A 26,749-nucleotide genomic window follows, 5' to 3' on the forward strand; every position below is an offset into this window, starting at 1 on the left:
ACACAAAGTTGGATACTTTGAGACCTGGGAGGACTCCATTCTACCTTCTGAAACACGCATATGGAGATACCAATCAACATGCATGCACACGCACATGCACACACACACACACACACACACATACACAAAGGTGGATACTTTGAGACCTGGGAGGACTCCATTCTACCTTCTGAAACACGCATATGGAGATACCAATCAACATGCACACACACGCACGCACATACGTTTTATATTCACCATCAGTATGTCTATCCACATCTGTCATTGTACGCACCTTTCATATGTATTTCCTTCCTACTTAATGCACCATTCCTACTTTCTTTTATATATGAAACGTACATTCTTGCCCCTGTTGGTGTTTCACTTAATAACCTCCATGATTTGTGCTTTGGGATCTCTGCCTTATTCCCTAAAACCCAAGCCTTATCAACTCAGTTCTTTGTATCACAGTCTTCTCACCTTTTCCTTATTCCTGCAATCTTTACATATTTCTGCTGTAATTTCCATGTGTGGAATTAATTATGTTTAAAAATAAACTTTAAATTATGCAAATTGCCTCTCTTTCCTGTGTGTTGAGTGCGATTTCACACTTAATGAGTACCACATGATGGAGGGAGTGCCTTCACAGGACTCCTAGTCAGAAAAAAAGAAGTCATCGAGCCTTTATCGTGGCTTTGAATAAGATTTGGGCTGGACTGGGCAATGGACGCTGAACTGCATGATCGGTCCCACCTGCTTTCACGGATAGCCGTTCTTTCTAAAATGGACGCAAAACACCTGAAGCAGCCCCAGACACGGTCCGACTCAGCCATGTAACCTGAGGCCCAACTGTGAGCTCCAGGAGGTCATTAGAGGTGGAGATTTTCTCCACATTTGCAATAGCCCCCTCGGGCCCCTCCCCCACATGCTTTCCCCCCTCAATGCCCCATTCACATCCTGGATCCTTCTGCAAACTCGGACAAGAAAAAGGAAAGAGAACATCAGCCCTACAAACTGACAGCACACATTTTTTAAATGGGTTGTTTCTTAAAGATCAGTATTGATTGTCTTACTGTAAAATGTGAAACGCTGTGTGTGATACTGTGGGGAAATGATGAAGCATACTGACCTGAAAAGCAATGCTTTGGGCATGCTGTATTTCGATATAGCCAGTCCCTTTAAGTCTCTTACATAATAAAATACACCTTTTTCAGTTAGTATTTGTTGCATACTAGACTGCAAGTGAAAATAAGAAATAATGTCACATTATAGCGATGGTTCAATAGCAAGCAATGCAGTGAGTTACCTGATAATTTACCGAAACAGTTACCTGAACAGGGAGACTCACCAGCTCTAAACGTAAGGAAACAATAAACTACAAGATACCATAAGTACAATGAGCAAACCATGAAATGAACCATCTTTAGAGGCCCTTTTTCCCCCCAGAACAGGGGTTGGCCCTTTTCAGGCACCATGGTCCCCTTTTTGAAGCAATGTTTTATGGCCGGATGCCCTTCCTGCCACCAACCCTGTAAGTCACCTCTTGTGACACACAGGGAATTACCAGTGAACTGGTACTCAATTTGCCGACCTCAGAAGGATGACAGGCTGAGTCAACCCCCCTTGCGTTAATTCAGCGATCGACCATGACAGGCTGAGTCAACCCCCCTTGCGTTAATTCAGCGATCGACCGGGATTCGAACCCAGGATCCTAGGATCCCAAGCCGGCACCCTAACCGCTAAGCCAACACCAGGCTTGAGAAGCACAAATATGGAAGCAAAATATTTTATAAACAATCTATTTTTTAAATAAACTCTTCTTCTTCTTCTGCATCATTATTATCCCACTTCAAGTGGGGTCGCTACCATGGATCTTGCTCCACCATTTGGGTCAATCGTATACCCATTCTTCATCCAAACCTTTCTCCTTCATGTCCGCTTCCACACAATCACTCCATCTCCTCTTCAGTCTGCATCGCCATCTCTTTCCAAGTGGTATCATTCTCTTCATGCTTTGACGCACATACTCCTCCTCTCTTTGCATCACATGCCCATACCATCTCAATCTACTTCTCTGTACCTTCGAAGATGCTTCAACTACTTTAACACTAGAACTACCAGCCTCACCCACCTACCAAATAGCTCAAAAATCTCTTTGTCCGTGAGCCCTGGCCGCCGTGACATGTTTACTGTATTGCGTGAATACAGTACACTGTCTGAAATCGAATGAATGAAAATTTTGGAAATTTTCCATGCACTTCCTGCGTAGCGGATTCGGCACACAGAGATGAAATCTCATCGAAACATGTATTGATAATAACTTATCGCAAATTACAATTCATCAATGCTGAACCCATGTGTTTTATGCAATACATTTCCTTAGCGGTCAAATTGACCGCAGTGGCAGTTTTAGGTATAATAGCCTGTAACTCAAATGTGGTTGAGGTCAGGAGGTCAATATTTTGTATGAATATTCAACACCCAGAATCAAGAAAAGTCAAGGAAAATCAAAACTGTGAACAAAAAAATTACACTCATAGTCAGCTACCAAACATGTGCTTGCGGTCAAATTGACTGTGCCGGGGGTTCTAGTGTTAATAGTTCCTCTGATGTATTCGTTCCTCACATGGACTTCTCACATTACACCACACAACCATCTTAGAATCCTCATATCAGTCACATCTAATCTTTGCTCCAACATTCTTATGAGCAAACCATCATCATGGGGGATAATAAAAGGTATGCCAGCCAACAAAGTTTGAAAGTTATAAATAAAACATTTTAAGAAATGTTGCACATGTTTAGATGGAAATGTACGCCTGCGTAGGTAATTGGTTTTTTTCTTTGCAAAAGTACTAAAATTATTTAGAATTACCAGACAAAGGGCCATTTAAAATTTGAAAAGTCCACCACCTAATTCAGGTGCCAACCAAACCCAAAAATGAGGAAGAGAGGTGATATCAACCAACTCAATCAAATGAATGAATTGAATTGAATCATGATAGAGATCCACAGAGAAAAACCTTTGACAAGCCTCAATACGTCTAAAGATGACGTTCCTAAACCTGTGACTGCAGGGTGAATGAACAAAAACACACAACAAACCACAACAACACTTGATAGAGTGCATACTTCTGCTAGGCTCTGATGCGGATCCTTTGGATCCAGTTCCGGATTCTTGTATCCAGATCCAGATCTTCACCAAAACGGTACGACTTCTTCCTTGTCACACACCCAACATTCCCACCAAGTTTCACCCAAATCTATCCATAACTTTTTGAGATGTCGTTTTTCTCGCTATCTCTCAATGATCCAGATCCGGATCTTCACCAAAATCGAACTAATTCATCCTCGTTGTACCCTAAACATGTCTACCACATTTCGTCTGAATCCCTCCATAACTGATTGAGATAACCCACTCAAAGACAGACAAACAAATGAAAAACATAGGGGCAAGACCCCTGGCGCTCACCTGGTAGAATAAACAGTATACTGCACCAACTAAAGGTATTTTAAACCAATTTCAATGGTTGCGAGAAGACAGGGCAGCATGTAGAATCATACCAACATTATCATAAGACTTTGTTTGTTTAAAGAAAAAAATACAGATTTTGGGGGGCAAACCACCCCCTCCTCCAAACCCATATATCTCCTAACACTCCAATTTTTCTAATGCCTTGAACAAACATTGTTACATCATGGGCGATTAAGGTTGTGGTAAAGTTTCATCGAAATTGCGTGTGTAGTTTCTCAGAAGAAAGCAAATACCTATTTTGGGGTGCAACCCCCCCCCCCCGTTTACCCCCAAAGGGGCAGATTTTTTAATGCCGTGAACAAACCTTAGTACAGCATGGGTGGTGAAGGTTGTGGTCAGGTTTCATCAAAATTGTGTGTGTAGCTTCAGAGAAGAAAGCAAATACCTATTTTGGGGGGTCAAACCTGGACCCACTTTGACCCCCCCCCCCCCTCCGTAGACCACCTTAGACTTTGATTTTCTTAGTGCCATGAGCAAACTTCGGTACATCACTGGTGATGAAGGTGGTAGTCAAGGTTCATCAAAATAGTGTGTGTAGTTTCAGAGGAAAAAGCAAATTCCTATTTTGGAGGATCAAACCTGGATCCACTTTGACCCTGGTAAACCCCCTTAGACTCCGATTTATTTTAATGCCGTGAACAAACTTTAGTCACAACACAACAAATATAATTTGTGCCCACTGTGGTTGCAATCCCCTCAGCGGTTTCGGAGAAGAAGTTTCAAGTGTTTACGGACTGACGGACTGACGGACGGACAATGCACCATCGCATATGCTTCCCTGAACTTTGTTCCAGGTGAGCTAAAAATCACTCATAGAGCGACACCTGGCAAAACAGAAGAAAGTAGAATGGCACTGAGCAGAGCATCCTTTAAATTGACCTGGAAAATAATTGTTGGTTGAATTCAGTATGCCGATATGAAAATACTATTGAAATTTCAAGTCAATCGGATGAGAATTGAGGATTTTAGAAATTTGAAAAGGTTGTTGACCTTTGACCATGTTGATCTTTTTGCCTGTGTTGATGTCCAAAATACAGACTTGGCATTTCACATGGAATATTTTTTTTTCCTTGACTTGGGTTTACTTTCTTAACTCAGTATATCAATCTGGTGAGTTTCTTTTACACTTTTGTGATTTATTTGTTAAAAGAACCATATCACTGATTGTCTGTCGCAGCAAGAAGTCAGCAACAGGATTATATCACAGGTGGTGTGGCAAAATGTACGGACAGGTGCATTTGATGATTGGCTTCATAGTCGGGTATATAAGGGTTGTTGCGTCCTGTATTAGTGGAAAACAACTGCTGCACGTCTCCAAAAGTTATTGCCGCTTCCTCTGGAGATGGTCCGTCAACTCGACAATGCTGTTTGTCATGGAGTGGTGGCTTTACGAAATTACAGCATGAAACAGCGTGCTATTGCTCGGCAGTATGGCATCACTCAAGGTCAGGTGTCAAAGATCCTGAAACGAAATGCTCAGAGGGGTGTCCCTACTCCAATACCGAGGCCAGGACGTCCCCGCAGAACCACAAGGAGGGATGATCGCCAGCTGCACCGGTTAGTCCGCAATGGCCGTACCAAGTCAGCTAATCGGTTTAGGGCTGAGTGGCAGCAAATGACAAATGTGCCTCTATCCAGAAGGCTAGTCAACCAACGACTGGCATGGTTCAAGCAGGTTATCGTGCCAGGCATCCCCTGAGAAAGCCACGCCTGACCAGACAACACCGCCAGTGCCGATTGCAGTGTGCCAGAGAGCACCGTCAATGGCAGCCAGGACACTGGAATAACGTGATCCTCAGTGACAAGTCTAGATTTCTGGTCTATTGTCAAGATGGCCGCATCCGAGTGCGCAGACAAGTGCATGAAGCCTACAACAAAGATTGTATAGTGCCAAGAGTCCAAGCTGGAGGTGGTGGGGTGACCGATTGGGCTGCTTTTCATGCAGGGGGTAAAACTGACCTGGTTGTTCTGAATGGAAACCTGAAACCAGTTCAAGTACAGGGCCATTCTGGAAGAAACATTGCTTCCATTTGCTTGTGCAGCCTTTCGAGGAAACTTTGTCTTCCAAGATGACAATGCACGGCCTCATCGTGCTTGCATGATCCAACACTTTCTTGCTGACCGTGGTGTAGAGCATATGGAGTGGCCTGCCATGTCCCCGGATATGAATCCGATAGAGAACTTGTGGGCAGAATTAACGCGTCAAATCGACCACTTGGACCAGCAGCCGACCTCTGTGCGTGAATTGCAGCAGGCTATTGTAACTGCATGGCAAGCGATTCCTGTCCAAACCTTGGCAAATCTCGTGAACAGCATGCCTCAACGTGTACGTGATCTCGTGAATGCTCGTGGGGGTTACACGAAGTACTGAACTGTAATTTTACTGTCCGTAATCCCAGTCGTAATTTAACTTTTGTTTTTGTTTAAAAAAAATTGGCTAATGTGCAAAATATAGAGATACTGCTGGAAAACGTACAGAAGTTTAACACAGTACTGTCCATGAATTGAGTTCGATATCAGTTTACATCACTTTCAAGGATCAATTTATTTGTTTCGAAATGTCAAATGTGGTTTTTGTTGCTTTTATAGGTCACATTAACAAAATCTAGAATAATTTCAACATAATTCCAATGAACTTTTGGTTCTAAGACATCTTGAAAAGTAAGTTCACCCCCACAAAAAAAATATTCCATATTAAATGCCAAGTCTGTAGTTGGTGGCTGAATTAATTTAGCTGATATGCATATCCTATTCAAATTTCAAGTCAATTGAATGAAAATTGAGGATTTTAGAAATTTGACAAAAGTGGTTGACCTTTGGCCTATGTTGACTTTTTGACCTCAAAAATAAATAGGATTCTGTCAGACTACCAACTCTACCATTTGGTGAAGTTTCATGAATATCGTTTTAAAATTGTGCCCAAACAAACAAACCCATAAACAAACCGGAGTGATCAACATACTTGTCAAAAAAATTTTTTTTCCCAAGTAACAGGGGTGAAAACATAACCTCCATCCACCTTTGTTGGTGGAGGTAATAACTGATTATGTCTTAACCTGGTTTAACCTGTCAATTTTTCCAGTAAAATCATGAGGCAGAACCTGAACACCTTCCATACAATGAATATAAATTCAAATATTGAAGATGTTCTTCAGATGTAAACGTTGTGTAGACTAGAGATTCTTAACCGCCGGTCTGCGGAAGGAGGACTTCCAGTCCGTGGAGTAATGGCAGGATTTTTTTTTTACTGCCACTCACCTGCCCGACAAATCTATACATAATGGAGCAAGTGTATATGTGTATCACGTACTACAGGGATGGATCCAGTATTTTTTTGAAGGACGGTGGGGGGAATATATTATTCATATATATATGACTGTTGCTCATGGTACATTCAATACTTATAAAGAACCCAAATTATACTGCAAAAAGTTAATAGAGATGTATGGTGGCTGAAGTACAGACAGTAAAGGTCATTAATTACGTGGTTCCCAATTGGCTGTCTGCAGTCATTTATTGTGACCTTTGCTGGTCCGTGGTGAGAAAAAAGGTTAAGAACCACTGGTGTAGACCATCAATTAATTGTACATTTAATCCAGCACCTTTGCAGTTTTGAAAGAGCCACATCGCTGTCACACCTTACTTACTTACCAAGGTCTTGAAGCATATTCCATGATAGATCGCATATGATAAATGTACAGGAATGACATAAAAGTCTTTGCATGCTTTTTGAAAATTGAACAACAAACCCCCTCTCATGCGACTGTATAATTTCCATGAAAACGTTGGTAAAACTCCAGTGATGTATCATGCTAAGATCCATGTTCTCATCAAAAGTCTTAAGCAGCTTGTTGAGAAAATGATAGGTTTATTGATTGATAGGAATAAATAGGAAAAGGGAATCTCCATTTAAATCTTACAAAACCATATGTGCAAGTTTAGTTTGAGCCGGTTGTGGAAGAGTTTATGTCAATTTCCATCAGGTCGGAGGTCAACTAATATATTGTCACTAAAGAGAGGTTTGGAAGCAATGTCGTCGATGTGAAGGGTGTTCAAAACGTTATATGTACGAGATACTCATGATCGTCCAAGACAATCAACCTTTTAAGTTTTCAATATACAGGAACATACATGATTAGTAATATAGGATGGTGCAGAGTAACGGCCTTGCCTTTGAGCTGTCTAACCCGGGTTCAGTTCCCACCCCAGATATAAACTGTTGGATTGGTGCTTCACATGAAGGGTGTTGCAACATAAAGTGTGCCCTCCCTCGGATAGACATTAAGCTTGTGGTCCCATCCACAAACGACAGTTTACGGAAAATAGCTCACGGAAAATTTTGGGAAGAGTAGACGAGTTATTGCCGACACCCTGAACAAATTACACGTGACCAAATCCTACCTAAATCAGATTGTCATCCATCAGAGCTGGCTGATTTATGAAAGACGTGGTGATAAATGTTCCCCAGCTGGCCCCACAAGAAGGTGGGAATAATTGGGGTGGTGGGGTTATTTAAGTAATTGTTAATTCGTAAGAAAATACTTAAATGTATTTTTCGGCTGAGGTCGAGCGAAGTGAAGTCGAGTCCGTTTATTCCTTATACGTGAAACACCCTGCAACACATGCCTATAGAAAAAAGACTTTTTGGAATGCTGGCCGGATTTTGCATCCAATGTAATCATGCAACCAGTAAAAAATATATATTCTTGGATAGGCGCTCCTATGTTGAAATGATCGTGTCAAACGCTCAAGCAGTTGAGGAGAAAATGAATTTAAAAGTGAATAAAGGTGAAAATTGGGGGTTGGAAGAGAGAAAAAAAAAAGACAAAAAAAAAGAGAAGAAAGTGAGGGCCTTGGCTGACGTTCCATGGCATGGTCATTGGTCAAGGATGGTTGTGTACACCTATTACACATTTAATTATATTTAGACCTCTAAACTTTATTGATGTGTTTCCTATTATTGCGAGTAAAGTATGGCCTTGCCGTTCACAGGGGTTACGTTCTTGAAAATCCCTGTGAACCGCAAATCCCCGATGCACAAACGTAAGGGGTAATGGGTGGAAATAGGGTTAGGGACTTCAACTTGAAAATTTGTCACCCCTTTTTCCAAACTGTGTAAGTTTGTGCATTTTTGTGCAATTTATTTTCACAACTAAAAGTGTTATCAAGAACATCAAATAAAGATTATTTTCTTGAGCTATTAAGATCATGAAACTTACCTTCAACAATAATGATGATAAACTTGAGACAATAATGCGATGGTGATGTTGATGATCGCGATGATGCTGATTACGATTTATTGCGTTGGTGGCCCATGTTAATTAGTTGAATAAATGTGGAAATTATTTGGCTAACCCTCGATTATTTGAGCAGATTGACCGCATTCCGCAAATCTTGCCTCAATAAATTCATCACGATATATCCAATCCACAAAGGGGAAACCCATGAATGGAAAGGCGTTCCTGCATAACGTTTGTCCAACTTTGTAAACACCTCATGTATCGAGAATATGAAAAATGTATGTGGTTGATTAAAATACAAAAATTGATTAATTGTGCTATGAGGATGCCCAAAGAAACCCCACTATTAACCTCATTGATGCAGCTAAGTGAACCCTGAATTGCAATCCTTATACAACGATTTGTCAAAAATGAAGAAAGTCAAGTAAGCATCCTCCAATGGTGAACTTGAATGAATGGTTCTATAATTTAGATCTCATCCGTAACTATGTATGTATATATATATATATATATATATATATATATATATATATATATATATATATATATATATATATATATATATATATATATATATATATATATATATATATATATATATATATATATATATATCTATATATCTATATATATATATATATATATATATATATATATATATATATATATATATATATATATATATATATATATATCTATCTATCTATCTATCTATATATATATATATATATATATATATATATATATATATATATATATATATATATATATATATATATATATATATATATATCTTCTTCTATATATATACATATAAAAAAGAACGTTTTTGTTTGTTTGTTTGCACGTGCTAATCTCCTGAAAGGTGAAAGATAGAGGAAACCTCTGAAACAAAAAATGTCGGGACAGGCCCAGGAAGATTATAGGCTAGGTGGCGAGGCCGGTCGAGGCCACCTCGACCGTGCTGGGCCCATTTCACAATTAAAAGCTGAGCTGAATTATAGTAGTCAATCTTCTCTGGCTGCGGGGTAAAAGCTGAATTATAGTAGTAAATTCATTCAAAAAGAACCTGGGCAATGCCGGGTGCATTCGGCTAGTATGTATATATATATATATATATATATATATATATATATATATATATATATATATATATATATATATATATATATATATATATATATATATAAATATATATATAACTTCAGTTCTCCAGCCTAATGAGCGGCAAGCTGTGACGTCACCCTCACATACGTGCGCTTTGCCTGTTTTGCCTCCTCCCATTAATGCACAGCGAAAGCTGAGCTGGATGGGATACCTTAATGGCGGTTCACCACTGATGGTATGAAATCACATGACTATTATATATATATATATATATATATATATATATATATATATATATATATATATATATATATATATATATATATATATATATAACTGTAAGAAATAGTAGAAACTCCAAAGTACGAGCAGGGCATCTCATTTGTATTGAATAAATAATCGTTAGATTAAATAAGACGCGGACGTAGCTTCAGGACGTCGATCTTTAATTGTCGACAAGCTTTCGACCAACAAAGGTCTACTGCTAAGTCTACAAAAACATCAGGCATGTATATCAGTCAAGTATGTATGGTGATATGTGTGTGAGATGTGTGATGTGTGTAGAAAATGCATACAGAAGGAAGAGCCACGCCAAAGTTCACTCACCAGCCCCAAGTTCAACGGAAGTGACCGTTTGCGTTACAGTTAGGGTGCACGTGCATATACAAATATAGAGATATACATACATAAACACACAAGCATATATTCATATCCCATTTATATTCATATAATATATTTATATATTTATATAAATGACATATAATGGTAGAATGAATGAATGAATGAATGATGAATGAATGAATGAATGAATGGGTTACGGTTAACAATTTGATTGGGTTGATGTGGGGAACATGCTTTAGTCATCAAAATTTATTCCATCAAAATTTAGGCTCTTCCTTCTGTATGCATTTTCTACACACATCACACATCTCACACACATATCACCATACATACTTGACTGATATACATGCCTACTGTTTTTGTAGACTCAGAAGAAGACCTTTGTTGGTCGAAAGCTTGTCGACAATTAAAGATCGACGTCCTGAAGCTACGTCCGCGTCTTATTTAATCTAATGATTATATATATATATATATATATATATATAATATATATATATATATATATATATATATATGTATTTTTTTAAAGATATATACAGTATATACAGTATATATATATATATATATATATATATATATATATATATATATATATATATATATATATATATATATATATACACACATACATATATATGAGAGGTTTTCAAAAATGAGGAATTCCATCGTAAAGTAGGCCTTCAAATATAATAACAGTAGCGAGTATACCCGCCAAAGACAGACGATTGGATATTAAGGCATTTTATAGGATGGTAGGGCAATAGAGCAGCAACAACAATCCTGCGATGGTTTAGTAAATGGAGACAAGAATAACAACAACACTTTCTTAGTAATTGGCCTTGAACCATTGCCTACTGGATGCCGTGACTTCATCCAGCATGGCGAACGCTCGACAAAAGTCTACTTCAGACGTAGCTGAACAGAATAAAGATGGAACTACATCTGGATTCCATAAGAAATAGTTTAAGACATTGTTAATTATGCCTAATAAGTTTGATGACAATGCACGAAGCGGTGAGAGAGGAGACAGCAATTGTGACAGACATCGGGAAATACACCGTCACATTATTTATGTAGATAAAAGGAAATCAATCTCTTTAGCACTCGCCTTTGTGTAAATGATATGGTATATCTTTGTAACCTCGACTTCTTTGTATAATTTTGAACATGAAAGTTCATATTTCCAAGGGTTTCCAAGTTAATTCCAATTTCCGTATAGTTAGATCAAACCTTCGGAGCTGACAGGATAGTCTACAAGTATGCATACTCCCCTTTGAGCTGTCTAGCCTGGGTTGGAATCTTTACCCAGCTGTAAACTGTCATCTTGGTGTTTCTCAGACAGTGCGAGGTATCGTTTTTAAGTATCTAGCGTCGTGTGTGTGTCGTTTTCTCCAAATGCGGGTCTCAGAAGGTGGAGTGGAGCCCTCCCAGGTCTCTATGTATCCACCTTCGTGTCTTTGTCTGCGTACATGTGTGTGTAAATACAAGGATGAAATGGGAAACACGAGCCAACACAGGATATTCTATCACTTCAGTTGTCAATGCCAAATCGAATATAATCTTAAAGATAGGTCGGTTCCAATATCCAGCGAATCAAGTCAAGGGGAGTAAATAAGTAGAAAAAGAGCTGGTCATTTGACGCAATGCTCGCTTGATGATTTATTTCAAAATTCATTTATGCTCCGCAAATTAAAATCGCCGAACACCACCACCTCTCACTCGGAATAATGATCTTGTATATAATTTATGAGAGCAATATTTTTGTCATCAGAGTTTGAATGAGGTCTATAAACCTCAAATATCCAAACTATCAATATGGCATTAACCCCAATCCGAGGGCACTTTGACACTCGCACAGCATTTGTAGAGCCTTTAAATTATATCTTGTATCGGGAGCAAAACGGTGTTTATTGGTGCAACATGGAGAATAATTTCTGAAAATATTGTTACCAGGAGATTGAACAAAAGTGTCTGTGATCGAAGGGCCAACTTGATGCAGGTTCCTGAAAAGAGCCCCTGGAACAAAACTCTGAGAACACAACTTCCCAACTTCGCCCATGAATCACGATCCTTCACCGCGGACTCCGTTCCACCTTCTGAACCCCAAATTATGAAGATAGCAACCAACGACACACACACACACACACACACACACACACACACACACACACACACACACACACACACACACACACACACACACACACACGGTGGTGAATATTGTTGGTACAATTACAAATAGTGATCCAGAGTTAAATTGCGAGAAGCTTTTGGTGTCGTCGCCGCACCTTGGGACGCACAGCGCCGCCTATGGACGGTGCACCCAGATAGCACTTGTTGAAAAGAACGCTGCACCGAATGATCCCACTATATAGCGCTGTAGTTCTGTTTTTCTGAGCCGAAGACCTATGCTGACTACACATGATCAGGTCACACCGCCCTGTTTTGAAATGGTGTTCAGGTGCTATTTCGCCGTGTGACCTCACGCGCACCTTCACTCAAACTCAAAGTGACCCGAACCCAGCAGTCGGACTTGACCCGGTGCTGCCGCAGTCTCGACCTTGGCTGAACACCCGTCTCCCATCTCACCCAAAACCCCACCCTCTACCACTCCCACCCACAACCACCATCATGTCAGGCATAGCTCATTAGCAACGAGCTAAAAGTCCCCGCATTTAATCCGCCCAAGAAATGCACCCTGTTCCGTGACCCTTAACAAAGACCTCGAATGCGAGTGAATTCGCGCCCTTTATGTTACGGCGTCAATATTTAATGCAATAGCAAGCGGATTTTGAAGCAGGATAAAGAAAAGGGGAAGCAACAACAAAGTAGAGCTGCACTCCCACCCTTTTCCCCTCCGAGCTGTCCCGCAGGACGGCGGGATGGAGGGGGCCATGTCGAGGACTCTTCTCTCCCATGAGCAACCGTGAATGACAGCCGCTCGATTCCTTCGCCCCCAGTGTTAAGACCTTAGGCTTCGCGCCTCCATTGACCGGCACACGATTCAGCTCCAGCACCGTACCCATTCCCTGCGCTTTCATTGCGTCCATTAGCCTGGGTTCAATTGCATACGATTCGAAGTGCAGGGAGTAATGTTGGAAATAAGACAATTACACAGTCCGCGCGTAAAATTAACCCGAAGAGTTATGGGACTCCAAGAGAAGGGGCAGTGGGTTTGTGGGGGAGAGGGGAGGGAGGAGGAGAGAAATTAAATAAATAAATAAATAAATAAAAACAAGATGACGAATTATTGGTTTATAAGTGGAAGTTTCAATGAAGTCGATTCGCTTCTTTGATACAACACGAAGCTTGAAGCAGAAGATGCTCGCTATTCCAATGAAAACACCTGCCGGGAATGATGCCTCGCGGAGCGCTGCGATGTGTCCGAATATTCGTCCTGGAGGGAAAAGTTTGGCGCGAACGTACAAAGCGTGGAATGATGTCTCGCGGTGTTTACAAAACGGACGTGGCTTGTAGGACGAGGAGGCGACCCCCCAAAAGTCAGACAATTCGATCATAACTTGGGTCTTCAGGAGGTGAGACTCTCGGCGAGGATGGAATACTGGGCGGCACGTGGGTGATCACGTGGCATAATGTATCATTCCCAACGTTTTCATAACAAGCATACATGATTCATAAATGATTTATACATGATTCTACAATATCCGTTCGGAAAAGAGTTGTCATTTAACTCGGCTTCAAAGCTTGGAGCACACGGTGTGTTATTATTGGGGTCGGTGGATACCGAGTTGAAGACCCTGGGCTGCTACATCGGCTGCGGGTAGGAACTCATTTTGAACACGTGATTCCGAGAACACACGGGCATCTTTACCTGGGGTTGCTGCTGTTCCAGTAGACCACGTGTCGCTGTCCCACTGCTTTGGCATCTCCGCGGAAAAGAAAGCACATCCCGAGAAGAGCGAGCATCGGAACCTCGCGACTCTGAGCCATCCTCAGCCGCAGCGCACCGCGGGCTCTCGATGCCCGAGGAGGGCCAGGCAGGGGGAGGGGGAGGGGGTGGGGGAGCGTACGGTGTCTGGCGAGAAATATCCGACTTTAGCGGGAGCCGGACACAAATCACGAGCGAGAACGAGAGAGAGAAAGCGCGATAGACAAACAGCGGCAAGTGAGAGTGCAAGAAGCACGCAGTCGGGCCACGGGAGCGATTGGGGGTGGGGCTCCAATGCCGCTCCGTGATCCCATTGGTCCCCGAGAGGGCCCGCCTCCCACCTAGTGGGAGGGCCGAGGTGAGGCACCGCCCACGGGAGCACTAAATGGGAGGAGTCAGGCTGGTCCGGGGTTGCTGAGACGAGGCGCAGCGGGAGGGAAAGAGGGCAGATGTAGCTAGCGGGAGACGTAAGATGGGGTTGTGAGAGCCGGGGGGAGGTGGAGGAGACAAGCGGGGGAGGAGGCGCTAAGTGGCTGAAACGAGGCAGCCGCTACCGCTGTAATTGAATAAACATATTTTATCGCGTTGAGCTTATGGAGAGCTGGTTCCGATGGGGCCCGTTTGGTGTTGTTTTTTTTATATGTGGGTGTTGTAGCTTTTAATTCGCCGCTTTGGCTAATTCGACTCGAGGAGGAGGAAGAGCTCCAAAGATCTTCTCTCACTGACTATATACGTCGACCCGAACTCTCTATCCCTCTCTGGACCTTTTGAAATCGAGGAAAATCGGATTCATTCATCAATCGCGAAGATGCCTTTTTAATGATTATGACGTCATGTCGCCATGAATATGCGCAGAAAACCTCCCCTAACTGTCGTCAAAGGGTGTGATTTCAGTCGTTAACAGGTTAACAAATATACAAGTTTTTTGGAAGTTGGTTCCTGATTTTGCTTGTTTGTTTGTGAATAAAACTAAAAGGAATGATTTTTGAATTGCAGCTCCAGTGGATAAAAGTTTTTAAAATGTATATATTGAGAAATTTTTTCGCTTACTGAATACTGGTGTCTCTCCTGTAGAGTGAATATTTATATGAATCTACGGAAAAGGTGGTATCAATTAATCAATAATAAATAAATAAAACTTCAACAGACATGTGATGGGATAATCGCCAAAAAGTAGTTTAGGCCTATCTTCAAGAAAAACAACAACAACAACGATAATTCAATTGTGGAAGGAGCATTTACACCCCAACTTTAATGAGTCACGTGGTAATTATTGTTTCATTGTGGCGTGGATTTGCCTCCATGACGTCATGCAATTATTGTGTTTTTTCAAACAGTCTCGAATTGACACAATGTCGCTCATTCATTCAAGAGAGAGACAAAAGGCGCCAACACGCACACGCTTGCTTTGATTCACACCCTAGATGCAAAGTGCTGCGCCATTACCATTCAGACGTACAACTCCAAGGTTAGGTATTCCGCCATTGCGCGCGAAGCTGCCCACGTCTGACGTCATCAGGGGGACATCCCTGGTCTTGTAACTAAATAATAGGCAGGTCGTTTGGAGCACCGTGTCGCCGGATTTTAAATACACGTGAATTTGGACTCGCAGAGGCTGACAAGTCAGCGACGGTGGCTCAGTTTTGTTCGAGCTAATCGTGATGCTCGGTGGCATCCATCGCGGGATGAGACCGAGACGACCGAGGATCCGCGACGGAGACCCGAGCGCACGCGGCACGACACGCCATTACTTGGTGAGCCTGAGCCGCTTGAGCGTTCATCAGCATCATAATTGGCTGGCCGATCAGTAGCAGATGCACACGGTGCCGTATTAACGTCATTTCGTTCGCAATTACCTCGAAGCCAATTATCCTGATACATCTCGGTTCCCGCGTTTGTTTTCAGGACTTCTGTCACGAGCCCAGGGATGTAGGAGAGCCGAGGCAGAAGTTCTGTGAGCGACTCCGGAAGGTGTTCACAAGGTATGAATATGTGGAAGCCTCCTTTGTGAAGAGTGGGCGAGCTGTCGCCGGCACCATTGCTAAATCCCTGCTCGAACCGAAGTCGAACGGCAGTCCTCGCCGGCCGGTTCGTGAAAGACTTGGGCCATGCTTCCCCCGGCCAACATCACAAGGACGTGGGAATAATTGTGGCCGTTAAATAAGAAGAAGAATATCATATGGTTATCTGAAAACCATGCTGGTACAAGTTGTACAAGTTTTGCTTCTTTATAGACACAGACAAGACAAGAACGGCACTCGGTAGAGTGCATACCTCCGCCAGGCTGAACTGTTTGTTTTGTATCGCAATGATAGGCCGGATCTGGATTCGGACCTGAACCAAAATCGAATCGGCATATTCTTGTCACCTAACCAACTCATACACCGAGTTTAGTCATAACTCGTCTATAACTTTTTTTAATATCATGTTATATATCGCTTTCCGTCCGATCTCTCAATGGTGACGAATCACTTAAAAATTAAATAATTCTCGTAACCGAATCCATATTTAGATCTTCACCAAAATCGAATCAATTCGTCCTTGTCACACACCCAGCCGGTCCACCAAGTTTCATCCAAATCCGTCCATAACTCTTTGAGATATCCTGCTATGTATCGGTTTTAGCTCGATCACACAATAATGAAGAATCACTTTAAAAATTTTACTAGCCGAGTCCGAATCCGGATCTTCACCAAAATCTAATCATTTCGTCCTTGTCACATACACAACCTCTCTGCCAGATTTCGTCCGAATCCGTCAACAACTTTTTGAGATATATTGTTCACAGACAGACAAACAAATGAAAAATCACTCATAGAGCGGACACTTGGCAAAACAGAACAAAGTAGAATGGCACTCAGTAGAGCATCCTTTTGACCTCACAAATAATTAGTGGTTGAATTCAGTGACCTGATATGCTAATCGTCTTCAAATTTTAAGTTAATCGGATGAAATTTGGCAATTTTAGAAATTTGGCCGATGTTGACCTTTTGGCCTATGTTGACTTCAAAAATAGTTGGTGGTTGGTTTCATTAAGCTGATCCTATTCAGCAAATCCTATTTGAAGCAAATATTTGAAGCAAATATTTGATGCAAATCCTATTCAGTTTTCAAGTAAATCGGATGAAAATTTAGGATTTTAGAAATTTGAAATCCTTGACCTTTGGCCTATGTTGACCTTTTGGCCTATGTTGATCTCAAAAATAGTTGGTGGTTGAATTCAGTTAGCTGATGTGAAAATCCGATTCAAATTTCAAGTCAATCGGATGAAAATTGAGGATTTTAGAAATTTGAAAAAAAGTAGTTGACCTTTGGCCTATGTTGACCTTTTCACTTATGTTGACCTCAAAAATAGTTGGTGGTTGAATTCAGTTTGCTCATATGAAAATCCCATTGAAATTCCAAGTCAATTGGATGAAAAGTGAGGATTTTAGAAATTTGAAATGGTTAACCTTTGGCCTATGTAGACCTTTTGGCCTATGCTGATCTCAAAAATAGTTGGTGGTTAGTTTCCGTTAGCTGATGTGAAAATCCTATTCAAATTTCAAGTCAATCGGATGAAAATTGAGGATTTTAGAAATTTGAAAAAGGTGGTTGACCTTTGGCCTATGTTGACCTTTTGACCTCAAAATATATAGGATTTTGTTGGACCACGTACTCTACCGTTTGGTGAAGTTTTGTGAAGATCGGTTTAAAATTGTGACTTTTCGGCAAGTATAAGTGAGCGGACAGACAAACACACACACAAACCAGAGTGATCAACATACTTATCAAAAAAATGTTTTTTGCCAATTAACAAACAGACAGACAGACAGGGGTGAAAAGATAACCTCCATCCACCTTCGGTGGTGGAGGTAACAATAATTCAAGATAAAAAATTAATACCGATTTAACTTGAGAAATGAGCGAGAAGTATAATTTTGAAATTAAGAATGTCGTAAAGGAAAAACCATGTGTGAGAAATTTGCCTTCAAAGTTTACATACTGTTGTCAAGTGTTTTTGTTATTTTGTCTGCACCTTTATACCTGACTGATGATTTGTTGTCCTGATAGAAATTCAGGTTCCGACGCGAGTCAAGAGGAAGCCCTGCATCAGAAACTTCACACATAGGGGTTTTTAGAGACATAGTCGAGGCTCATTGAAGAGGTAGTACTCGTACACTGAACGGATAAGGACAAAGAGAGAGAGAGACTTGACTTTTTATGTGCTTTTATTATAAAAGTATCAAAACACACATGGAAGAACACCGCAAAATTTTTACAAGAAAAAGAAAGTTGTACAAGCAAAAAGAATGTATATACATGTATATGTGGACATTGAGCGTAAGTATAATTTACAAAAACAAACTCAACACCTCATCTGTAAAACAATCGTCGTTCACACTGCCGAAACTTATCCGGGCCAACACTATTCCTTTGAAGCAAAACAGCACATTTTCATCTCTGCCACTCAATTTGATCTTTCTAGTTTTATATATTGCGAGTTTAGCAATTCCGCACAGAAAATTCAAGAAAGGGACCGCTGTCTTGTTCTTGGTGCTCCTTTCAATGCCATACACAAAAATTGCAACAGAAAAAACAAACTGAAATTTATAAAAGAGCTGTTGGAGGAAACAAAAAAGGGGTACCAATCTATTACATTTCACAAAGCATGGGTCACATTTTCAGCCTCTTCACAAAAAGGACAAACATTCAGTACAGAAGGATCAAACTTATTAAGTAAGTATTTGGTGACCAGGGCCTGATGAACTAGTCTCCAATTTAAGTCTCCGGTTCGACCTAAGGTTGGAGACCTATACATCTCTTTCCACACTGGAGATAGGAACGAATTAGCCGGAATGATCTCATCCCACCGATTTTTTAAAGGTTTTGTGAAACCCGGTATAAGCACCTCTTGGCATATCCCATAAATAACTTTTTTTTCCATCACATGGAACACACCGCAACCATCTGACTTTGAGAAGACACCCTGTTGTTTTTTTGAGGTGACTTGGAGCTCGGGGAAATAGAGACGAGAGTCCACCACTTCATCTGCCCCAGTCCACCCGATATTTAATTCCCTGAAAGTTTTAATCACAACTCTCAAAACTTTGTCCACCATTCTAGATGACCGAACCCCCACTTTTGATGTGAGAGAACCGGTGGATAACCATCCATTTAGGGAAGGCTTCATCAGGTCTCGCACTCTGTTTATTCCATTACAGGTGAAGCAATGCATAAATGACCTGGAGGTTGAAATTTCAGGGAATAAAGGATTCAGAACCAATGGCTCATGCATATATTTTTTTGCATCGTAGGACACCTCTAATCGTTGTATTCCAAGGACTTGCCAGGCATTCAGAAGGCTCTGATGAAACTCGGGGAGCAGAGTCGTGTTGACATGCTGCAGGTCCATGAGGAAGAGCTCTCGGTCATACTTCAACCCATCTGCTTCCTGCAGCCAAGCGTTTGTGAGAGGCCGCCACGGGACACACTCACCATACAATAAACGCTTTATCGTCCACATGCGGAAAGCCATTATCCGACTCGGAACATGTATCAAGCTTTGGCCACCTGCATTTCGGGGTCTGCACACCGTGTCTGGTCCAAGCCAATGGTGGCCTCCCCAGAAAAACTGAGTTAGAACCCTCTGAATGCCTGTGACCAAGTATCTCGGAGGTTGGAGGGGGATAACTTTATGCCAAATAAAAGGAACCACCAGGTTATTTATTATTGTCACCCTTGCCTTAAGCGATAGAAGGTGGTGCAACCGTTTCCATCTGGCCAGTTTCTGCTTAATTCTTTCCAAGAAACCCTCCCAATTTTTTTGTTCATATGCTTGGACTCCGAGAAATAACCCTAAATATTTAAACCCCTCTTTGTTCCACTGCATTCCTCCTGGTAACACAGGCAGAGCTGAGGAAGGTGGACTGGGGCCCACCCATAAGGCAACACTTTTGTTCCAATTTACTTTTGCCGTGGAGGCGAGCTCAAACTGGGACAGACATCGAAAGACCTCACCCACATCATTTTGGCTGGAAACAGCAACACAAATGTCATCCGCATAAGCTGAAGTAACCATTTTGTGTTTTTTTGTTAAGGAGACTCCTTCCACTGAGTTTCGGAGCAAAGCTAGTAAAGGTTCGACCGAGAGACTGTATAGCATTCCTGAAAGCGGGCAGCCCTGACGGATGCCTCGCTGAAAGGGAAAAGGGCAACATAAGCTGTTGTTTACCTTCAACAGACAGGATGCATTTTCATACAACAACTTAACATAGGAAACAAAATTTTGTCCAAAACCAGCTCTCTGTAGTACAGCAAACAAAAAAGAATGGTCAACACTGTCAAAAGCTTTTTCTTGATCTAAAAGAACCAAACCAAAACCATGAGATGTAGTATGACCGAGACTGATCAAGTCTCTCACCAAAAAAATGTTATCGTAAATAGAACGCTCAGGAACACAATAAGACTGATCAATATCAATCAAAAGGGGGATGACTTCCTTTAGACGTATCGCGAGCGCCTTCGACAGTGTTTTATAGTCCGTATTTAGGAGTGACACAGGCCGCCAATTTGTGGCGTCTTGCAAGTTCCCTTTTTTTGGAAGGAGACACAAAACTGACCTCCGGCAACTTAGTGGCAATTCACCTTGTTCAAGGCTATCATGAAAGATGTCAAGTAGAGTAGGGCCTAGAATGTCCCAAAAGGCCTTGTAAAATTCAACTGGGAGGCCGTCAAGTCCAGGGGCTTTCCCATCTTGAATTCCTTTAAGAGCAACAGTAAGTTCTCCGAGAGAGATGCCAGGCTCCAGTTGTTGTCGCTGGTCTTCAGACAGAGATGGGAGCAGTTCAAACATCTCGTTTCTGTTTTCCTGGTTCACAGTTCGCAAGGCAAACAGCTTTGAATAAAAGTTTCGTAATTCATCTTTGATGTCACTTTGAGAAGACAGAAGCGCACCGGCAGAAGAGCGCAAAGCGTGAATTTGTTGAGGGGTCTTGGCTGTCTTTTCCAGGTTGAAAAAGTCTTTGTTTGGTTTGTCAAGTTGGATATTGTCTATTCGCAGTCGGACGAAAGCACCAGATGCACGCTCTCTCACCATTTCAGCCAGTAGTGTTCTTTTCTCTGACAACTGCTGGACATTTTCATTGGACATTCCAGATTTCTGCTCACAATAAAGTATATCGTTTTTTAAGGCAGTTATCACACCGAGTGTGTTACAGGTATTATAACGACAGTATTGCTGGCAAAAACACTTAATTTGGGATTTTGTGCAATCCCACCATTGCCTTAAATTTAGGTAGGAAAACTTTTGCATTTCACATTCCTTCCATACCATTCTGAATGCTTCTTTGAAATGCTCACTTTGTAAAAGTTTGACATTGAAAGTCCAATATGCACTTCTACACACGTGATGAGGTAGGCCACATACAACAACAACCATGTGATGATCAGAAAAACCAGATGGCCTTATATATGAATTCTTGACAAGATTTACCTTATCATGGTTAACATAAATTCTATCCAAACGAGCCATTGTCAAAAGATTTCTTGCGGCACAAACCCATGTGTACTGCCGGATATTAGGGTTCTGTACCCGCCACACATCCACAAGTTGAAATTTTTTAATGAGCTGTGCCAAAGGCCTTGCACTCGGTGGATGAGGCTCAGGAGTGTTTCTATCAAGTTGTGGGTTGAGGGTACAGTTGTAGTCTCCCCCCAAGCAAACCAACATGGACAGGTCAATAGTGCTTAAAAAACCTGCTAACTTGTGAAGAAAAGCACTTCTTGCAGAGTTCGCACTAGGGCAGTATACATTAGTCGTGCAAATCTTTTGGTTACCACTGACAAACTCCACAGATAGTAAATGGCCCTTGCAAATTTCTCTACATCTGATCTCCAACGGCTGGAGTCTAGGATGTAAGACGACTGCCACACCAGCCTTGGCATCAACAAAAGCACTGGAGAAAAAGTGACAACCTTTAAAGATTTTACACCACTCAACCTCAGAAGACTGATTTGCATGCGTCTCTTGTAACATCAGCACATCAATTTTTTCATTCTGAAACATTTGAAACACCTGGAGGCGACGCACACAACTGCGACCACCGTTGATGTTTAAGGATGCTACTTTTATCTCCACTCTGTTAACTATTCATAAAGTTCCTTGCCCGCTCGAGTTACACATTTTCTTAGCCTCTGGAATTGAGGTTCTGACATGTTAACCTGATAAGGTTCACGAATCATGTTCTTTGCAGTCAAAATAAAATCATGCAGATTTGGAAAGTAGTCTTTGATTTTTACATGTCTTTTCCTGAACGTTTCTTCAAGGAACTTGATAACATTTACTTGAGAAACCATGGTGATAGTATTGTCATCACACGCCTCACTCTCTTGAGCACCTGAAGCACTAAAGAGTGGAGTAGAAGAGGTTTCATCAGAATCAAGTGCTTCATCTTGATCTGCATCTTTTCCTCCTATTTGCTGAACACTTAGTTTTGGAAACAGCAATTCTACAGGGTCAAGGACCTCCGCACTCTTTGCAGACCCTTCCAAATTTACCATATCCTCTGTGGCTATAGGTATGTCCCCCACCTCATCATCCCTTTCATTTTTATCTGTCAGGGAAGGGTTAACGTTATCCTCACAGTCGCAAGGACTTTCCCCTTTATCTATTTTTTCCTCACTAGCAGATCCAGCTGCTAACTCGTCTGAGCGAGTTTGGTAATCAGGACAAGGACTTACCACATCCTGAGAGGATCGACTATTTTCCGGGTCATACTCAATCTCAGCAAGTGGTGCCAGCGAATCTTCCTCATGTACACACACTTCCTGTACCATCTCCATTACCGCCAAGGAGTTTCCGGTGTAGGCCTCACCCTGGAGGTCCTGCGAACCTGACACGATCTGAATCTTATTTTGTTTTTCCTCGGAATCACCGGATTCATCACTTGAACGCTTCTGACCTTTTTTCCTGGTGTCCACTACGGATACTTCCATGGTATCGTCCGCACTGTCGTGTACCGTGGACGAAATGAGAGAGGGTTCAACCACTTTTATTCCCACCTTAAGTGGAGGGGCAGGGTTAGTCACCTCACGTTCTAAGTCTATCACTCCCTCCCCCACCTCCCCGGTCGGGGGGGACGGGTCAGGCGCTTCACTCACCGCAGTCGGTGCGGTGGGTGGATTAACCACTCGATCCGCCTCCTCCCCTTCATGGTGCGGTGAAGAGGAGTCGCTCCTCACCAATCCTCCGTGTTCCTGCGGTTTAACCGCATTGGGACAGGCACTCCTCACATGCCCGTAAGCCCCACACTCGAAACACGTCATAGCCTCCGAGGAGGCATACATTTTGTATTCAAAGCCGTTGATTTTCACACTCAACACGACATTGAGCGTTTTTACATTTGCAGGCAGTATCATGTACACCACTCTCTTAAAGGACATGACATGTTTGAATCGATCGCAAACATTTCGCATCGGCACCATCGAAATCCTCGATACGACCTTACCGAACTTGTTTAATTGTTCACGTAACTCCTCATCTATCTATAATTCCAGTAATCTCTGTGTGTCTGTGTGTCTGTGTGTCTGTGTGTCTGTGTGTCTGTGTGTCTGTGTGTTTGTCTGTGACCGCTGTTTCTCGACAACTACCGGTCCGATATACTTGAAACTTGCCAGGTATATTGCTGGGGACCCGAGGATGTGCCTTTTCAAGGTTTGAAATTAATCGGACAAGTACTTACCGAGCTATGGCGATTTAGCCGTTCGCCGTTCGCTTTGGCGTTGCGAATGGACCAAACCATTCATGTAAATAGAGGGGGGGGGGGGTTCTGTGGTCGTTCGCTTTGGCTTTGCGAATGGACCAAACCATTCATGTAAATAGAGGGGGGGGGTTCTGTGGTCGTTCGCTTTGGCTTTGCGAATGGACCAAACCATTCATGTAAATAGAGGGGGGGGTTCTGTGGTCGTTGCGAATGGACCAAACCATTCACATCGAATCATCGAATCACATCGAATGGACCAAACCGTTCGCTTTGGACCAAACCATTGCATGTAAATAGAGGGGGGGGTTCTGTGGTCGTTGCGAATGGACCAAACCATTCATGTAAATAGAGGGGGGGGGGGTTCTGTGGTCGTTACTGCCACGTGGTTTCAAAGTTTTTTTTTGTTGTTGTTGTTTGCACGCATGTTTTTTTGCACCCACGTACGGGCACGCCCTAGGATGTTTACACACACACACCCCTACACAAATTTTTTTTTTTTTTTTTTTTTGGCAAGGAACGGGCACCCACGTACGGGCACGTCCTAGCTTATATATAGTACGGGCATGCCCTAGTTTCTAATAAATGGCGGGATATTACTGATGTTATTCTTTACCGTCAGGGCTTGTAAAGCGAACACAGAGAGGAACGTGTTCGGTTCAATGAACAAGCCTTGTTCGACTACACTCGCTACCATGTGCTCCTCGGACAAAAAAACGACAAATTTCTTATTCATACGAGAGGCAGCGCGAATGCTGTGTGCACCAACGATGTTTCCAATGGCGGAAAGCACATCGTTAATTTCCACCTCGTTGGGAGGAACACAAGCTAGCCCGTGTTTACGAGTTAGCGATTCGTACGTATCAATGCGGAAACGTTCGCCCGCCATTCTAACTCGACCAAATAAAAGTTCGTAGCCAAGAACCGAGAGAACCCAATGTTTGTCGAACACCAACAAACAGATCAAATTCCCCCCCCCCCCCCCCCCTTGTCCGGAGCGGACAAGAGGGTATCAAACCTAAATAATCGAGCTAAAGTAAATAAAAAAACGTGCGTTCTAAGCCCAGAAATGGCTTACAACGCGCCGTCAACGCCAGTAGGCCGCACCCAAAATGGGCCCGCTCTCAATCCTCTCTCTCTCGAAGGCAAAGGTGTAGAACAGATGGAAACAAATGCCAAGGCACACAGGATGGAAAAGGAGAGGGAGGGGGGCAGGGGAGGGCAGGAGAGGGGGGAAAACTCACGACGGACTCACCAAAACACAGAGCAGTTGCTCACAGCCGCCATGACGCTACACCCAACGCACCGACGGCCGATAGGTGGCGCGCGCGAGAGAGAGAGAGAGAGAGAGAGAGAGAGAGAGAGAGAGAGAGAGAGAGAGAGAGAGAGAGAGAGAGAGAGAGAGACTTTTTAGACTTTTTATTACAAAAATATAAAAATACAAGCCAGTCGGTGAAGATACTATTCAATACAGGCACAATAATCAAAAATACAGAAAAGAAAAAGAGATAATGACAGGAAATCAAAACAGTCCAATGAACTAGAAAAGAAAAACAACAACAGAAAAACCGACCACACACTGATTCAATCCCAACAAACCTACAAATATATCAATAATTCATTCTCCTGCACCATGCAGATCCCATCAAAACACCAGATGTTCATAAACTCATCAATACATTTCTTTCTTCCAGAATCACAAAATTCAAGTTTGAGTCTTGCAGATATCAAGGCATTAAAAAAGAACAAGACATCACATTGCCCAATCGGCTTTCCTTTCAGTTTTTCCTTCCTCGATAAATAAATTGCCATTTTCGCCGTGGCCACTAAAAACAAAAACAACATATGTACATGTTCTTTCATATCATTGAAACCAAAAATAAATGATCGCAGAGAAAAAGTGATCTTCATTTTTCCAGCCATGTAGTTCAGCCATTGAAATAAAGGCACAAGCCTTGCACAATCAACGTATGCATGGAACACATCCTCTGTGTAAACACAGAACGGGCAACACGTAGATATGGGCGCGAAATGACTCACTAATTTATTAGATGGAATGATCCAGTGTATCATTCGCCACTGGAGATCACCTGTCCTTTTGCTTACCAGCTTACTGTATACTGATTCCCATGCAGGCTCAGATGGGAGTCCTTCCGGCATTAGCCCTTTCCACCTGGCCACTCCATTTAACGGTGAGTTCCCAAGCAGAACTGCAGTGCATAACCGATACAGGTCTTTACTACTGCATTTCTGAAAAATGTTTTGTCCCTCACTAATTGGGGGCAAGTCTCCGTGACTAGGCTGTACCAATAAACCAGGAAAATGCCAGTCATTGGATGTCACCAAAACTTCCTGGGTCCATCTTAGTCCAAGTTGGAAGCTTTTCTTTACTATTCCCTTTAGTATTCTTCCGATTATTCTGTTTGACCATATTCCAGTCATATCGGCTATCTCTTGCACCGACTTCCACCCCCAACCAGAATCATGGCGGAGGTCCAACACTTTGATTATGCCCGCTGTAATAAAGTGTTGATAAAAGTCTCGGCTTCTTGGAATTGCAGGAAACAGTAGGTTGTAAAAAAGGGGTTCTTCCACAAACATGCTTGTCGCATAGGTTTCTTGCTGGCGACTAGTCGAA

General features: G+C 42.1%; 1 protein-coding gene across 1 annotated transcript in view; it reads right to left on the reverse strand.

Moving 5' to 3' along the window:
* The window catches only part of LOC137416518 (ephrin-A2), a 339,219-nt gene extending 324,589 nt beyond the window's left edge, over positions 1–14,630 (reverse strand). Inside the window, exon 1 of the mRNA XM_068102132.2 lies at positions 14,315–14,630. Within this exon, the coding sequence (XP_067958233.1) occupies positions 14,315–14,433 (119 nt within the window). The 5' untranslated portion in view covers positions 14,434–14,630. The remainder of the gene's footprint in view (positions 1–14,314) is intronic.
* Positions 14,631–26,749: the final 12,119 nt, after the last annotated feature.

The sequence above is a fragment of the Myxine glutinosa genome, chromosome 6 (genome assembly GCF_964187855.1).
Source record: "Myxine glutinosa chromosome 6, kmMyxGlut1.1, whole genome shotgun sequence".
NCBI classification, from domain to species: domain Eukaryota; kingdom Metazoa; phylum Chordata; class Myxini; order Myxiniformes; family Myxinidae; genus Myxine; species Myxine glutinosa.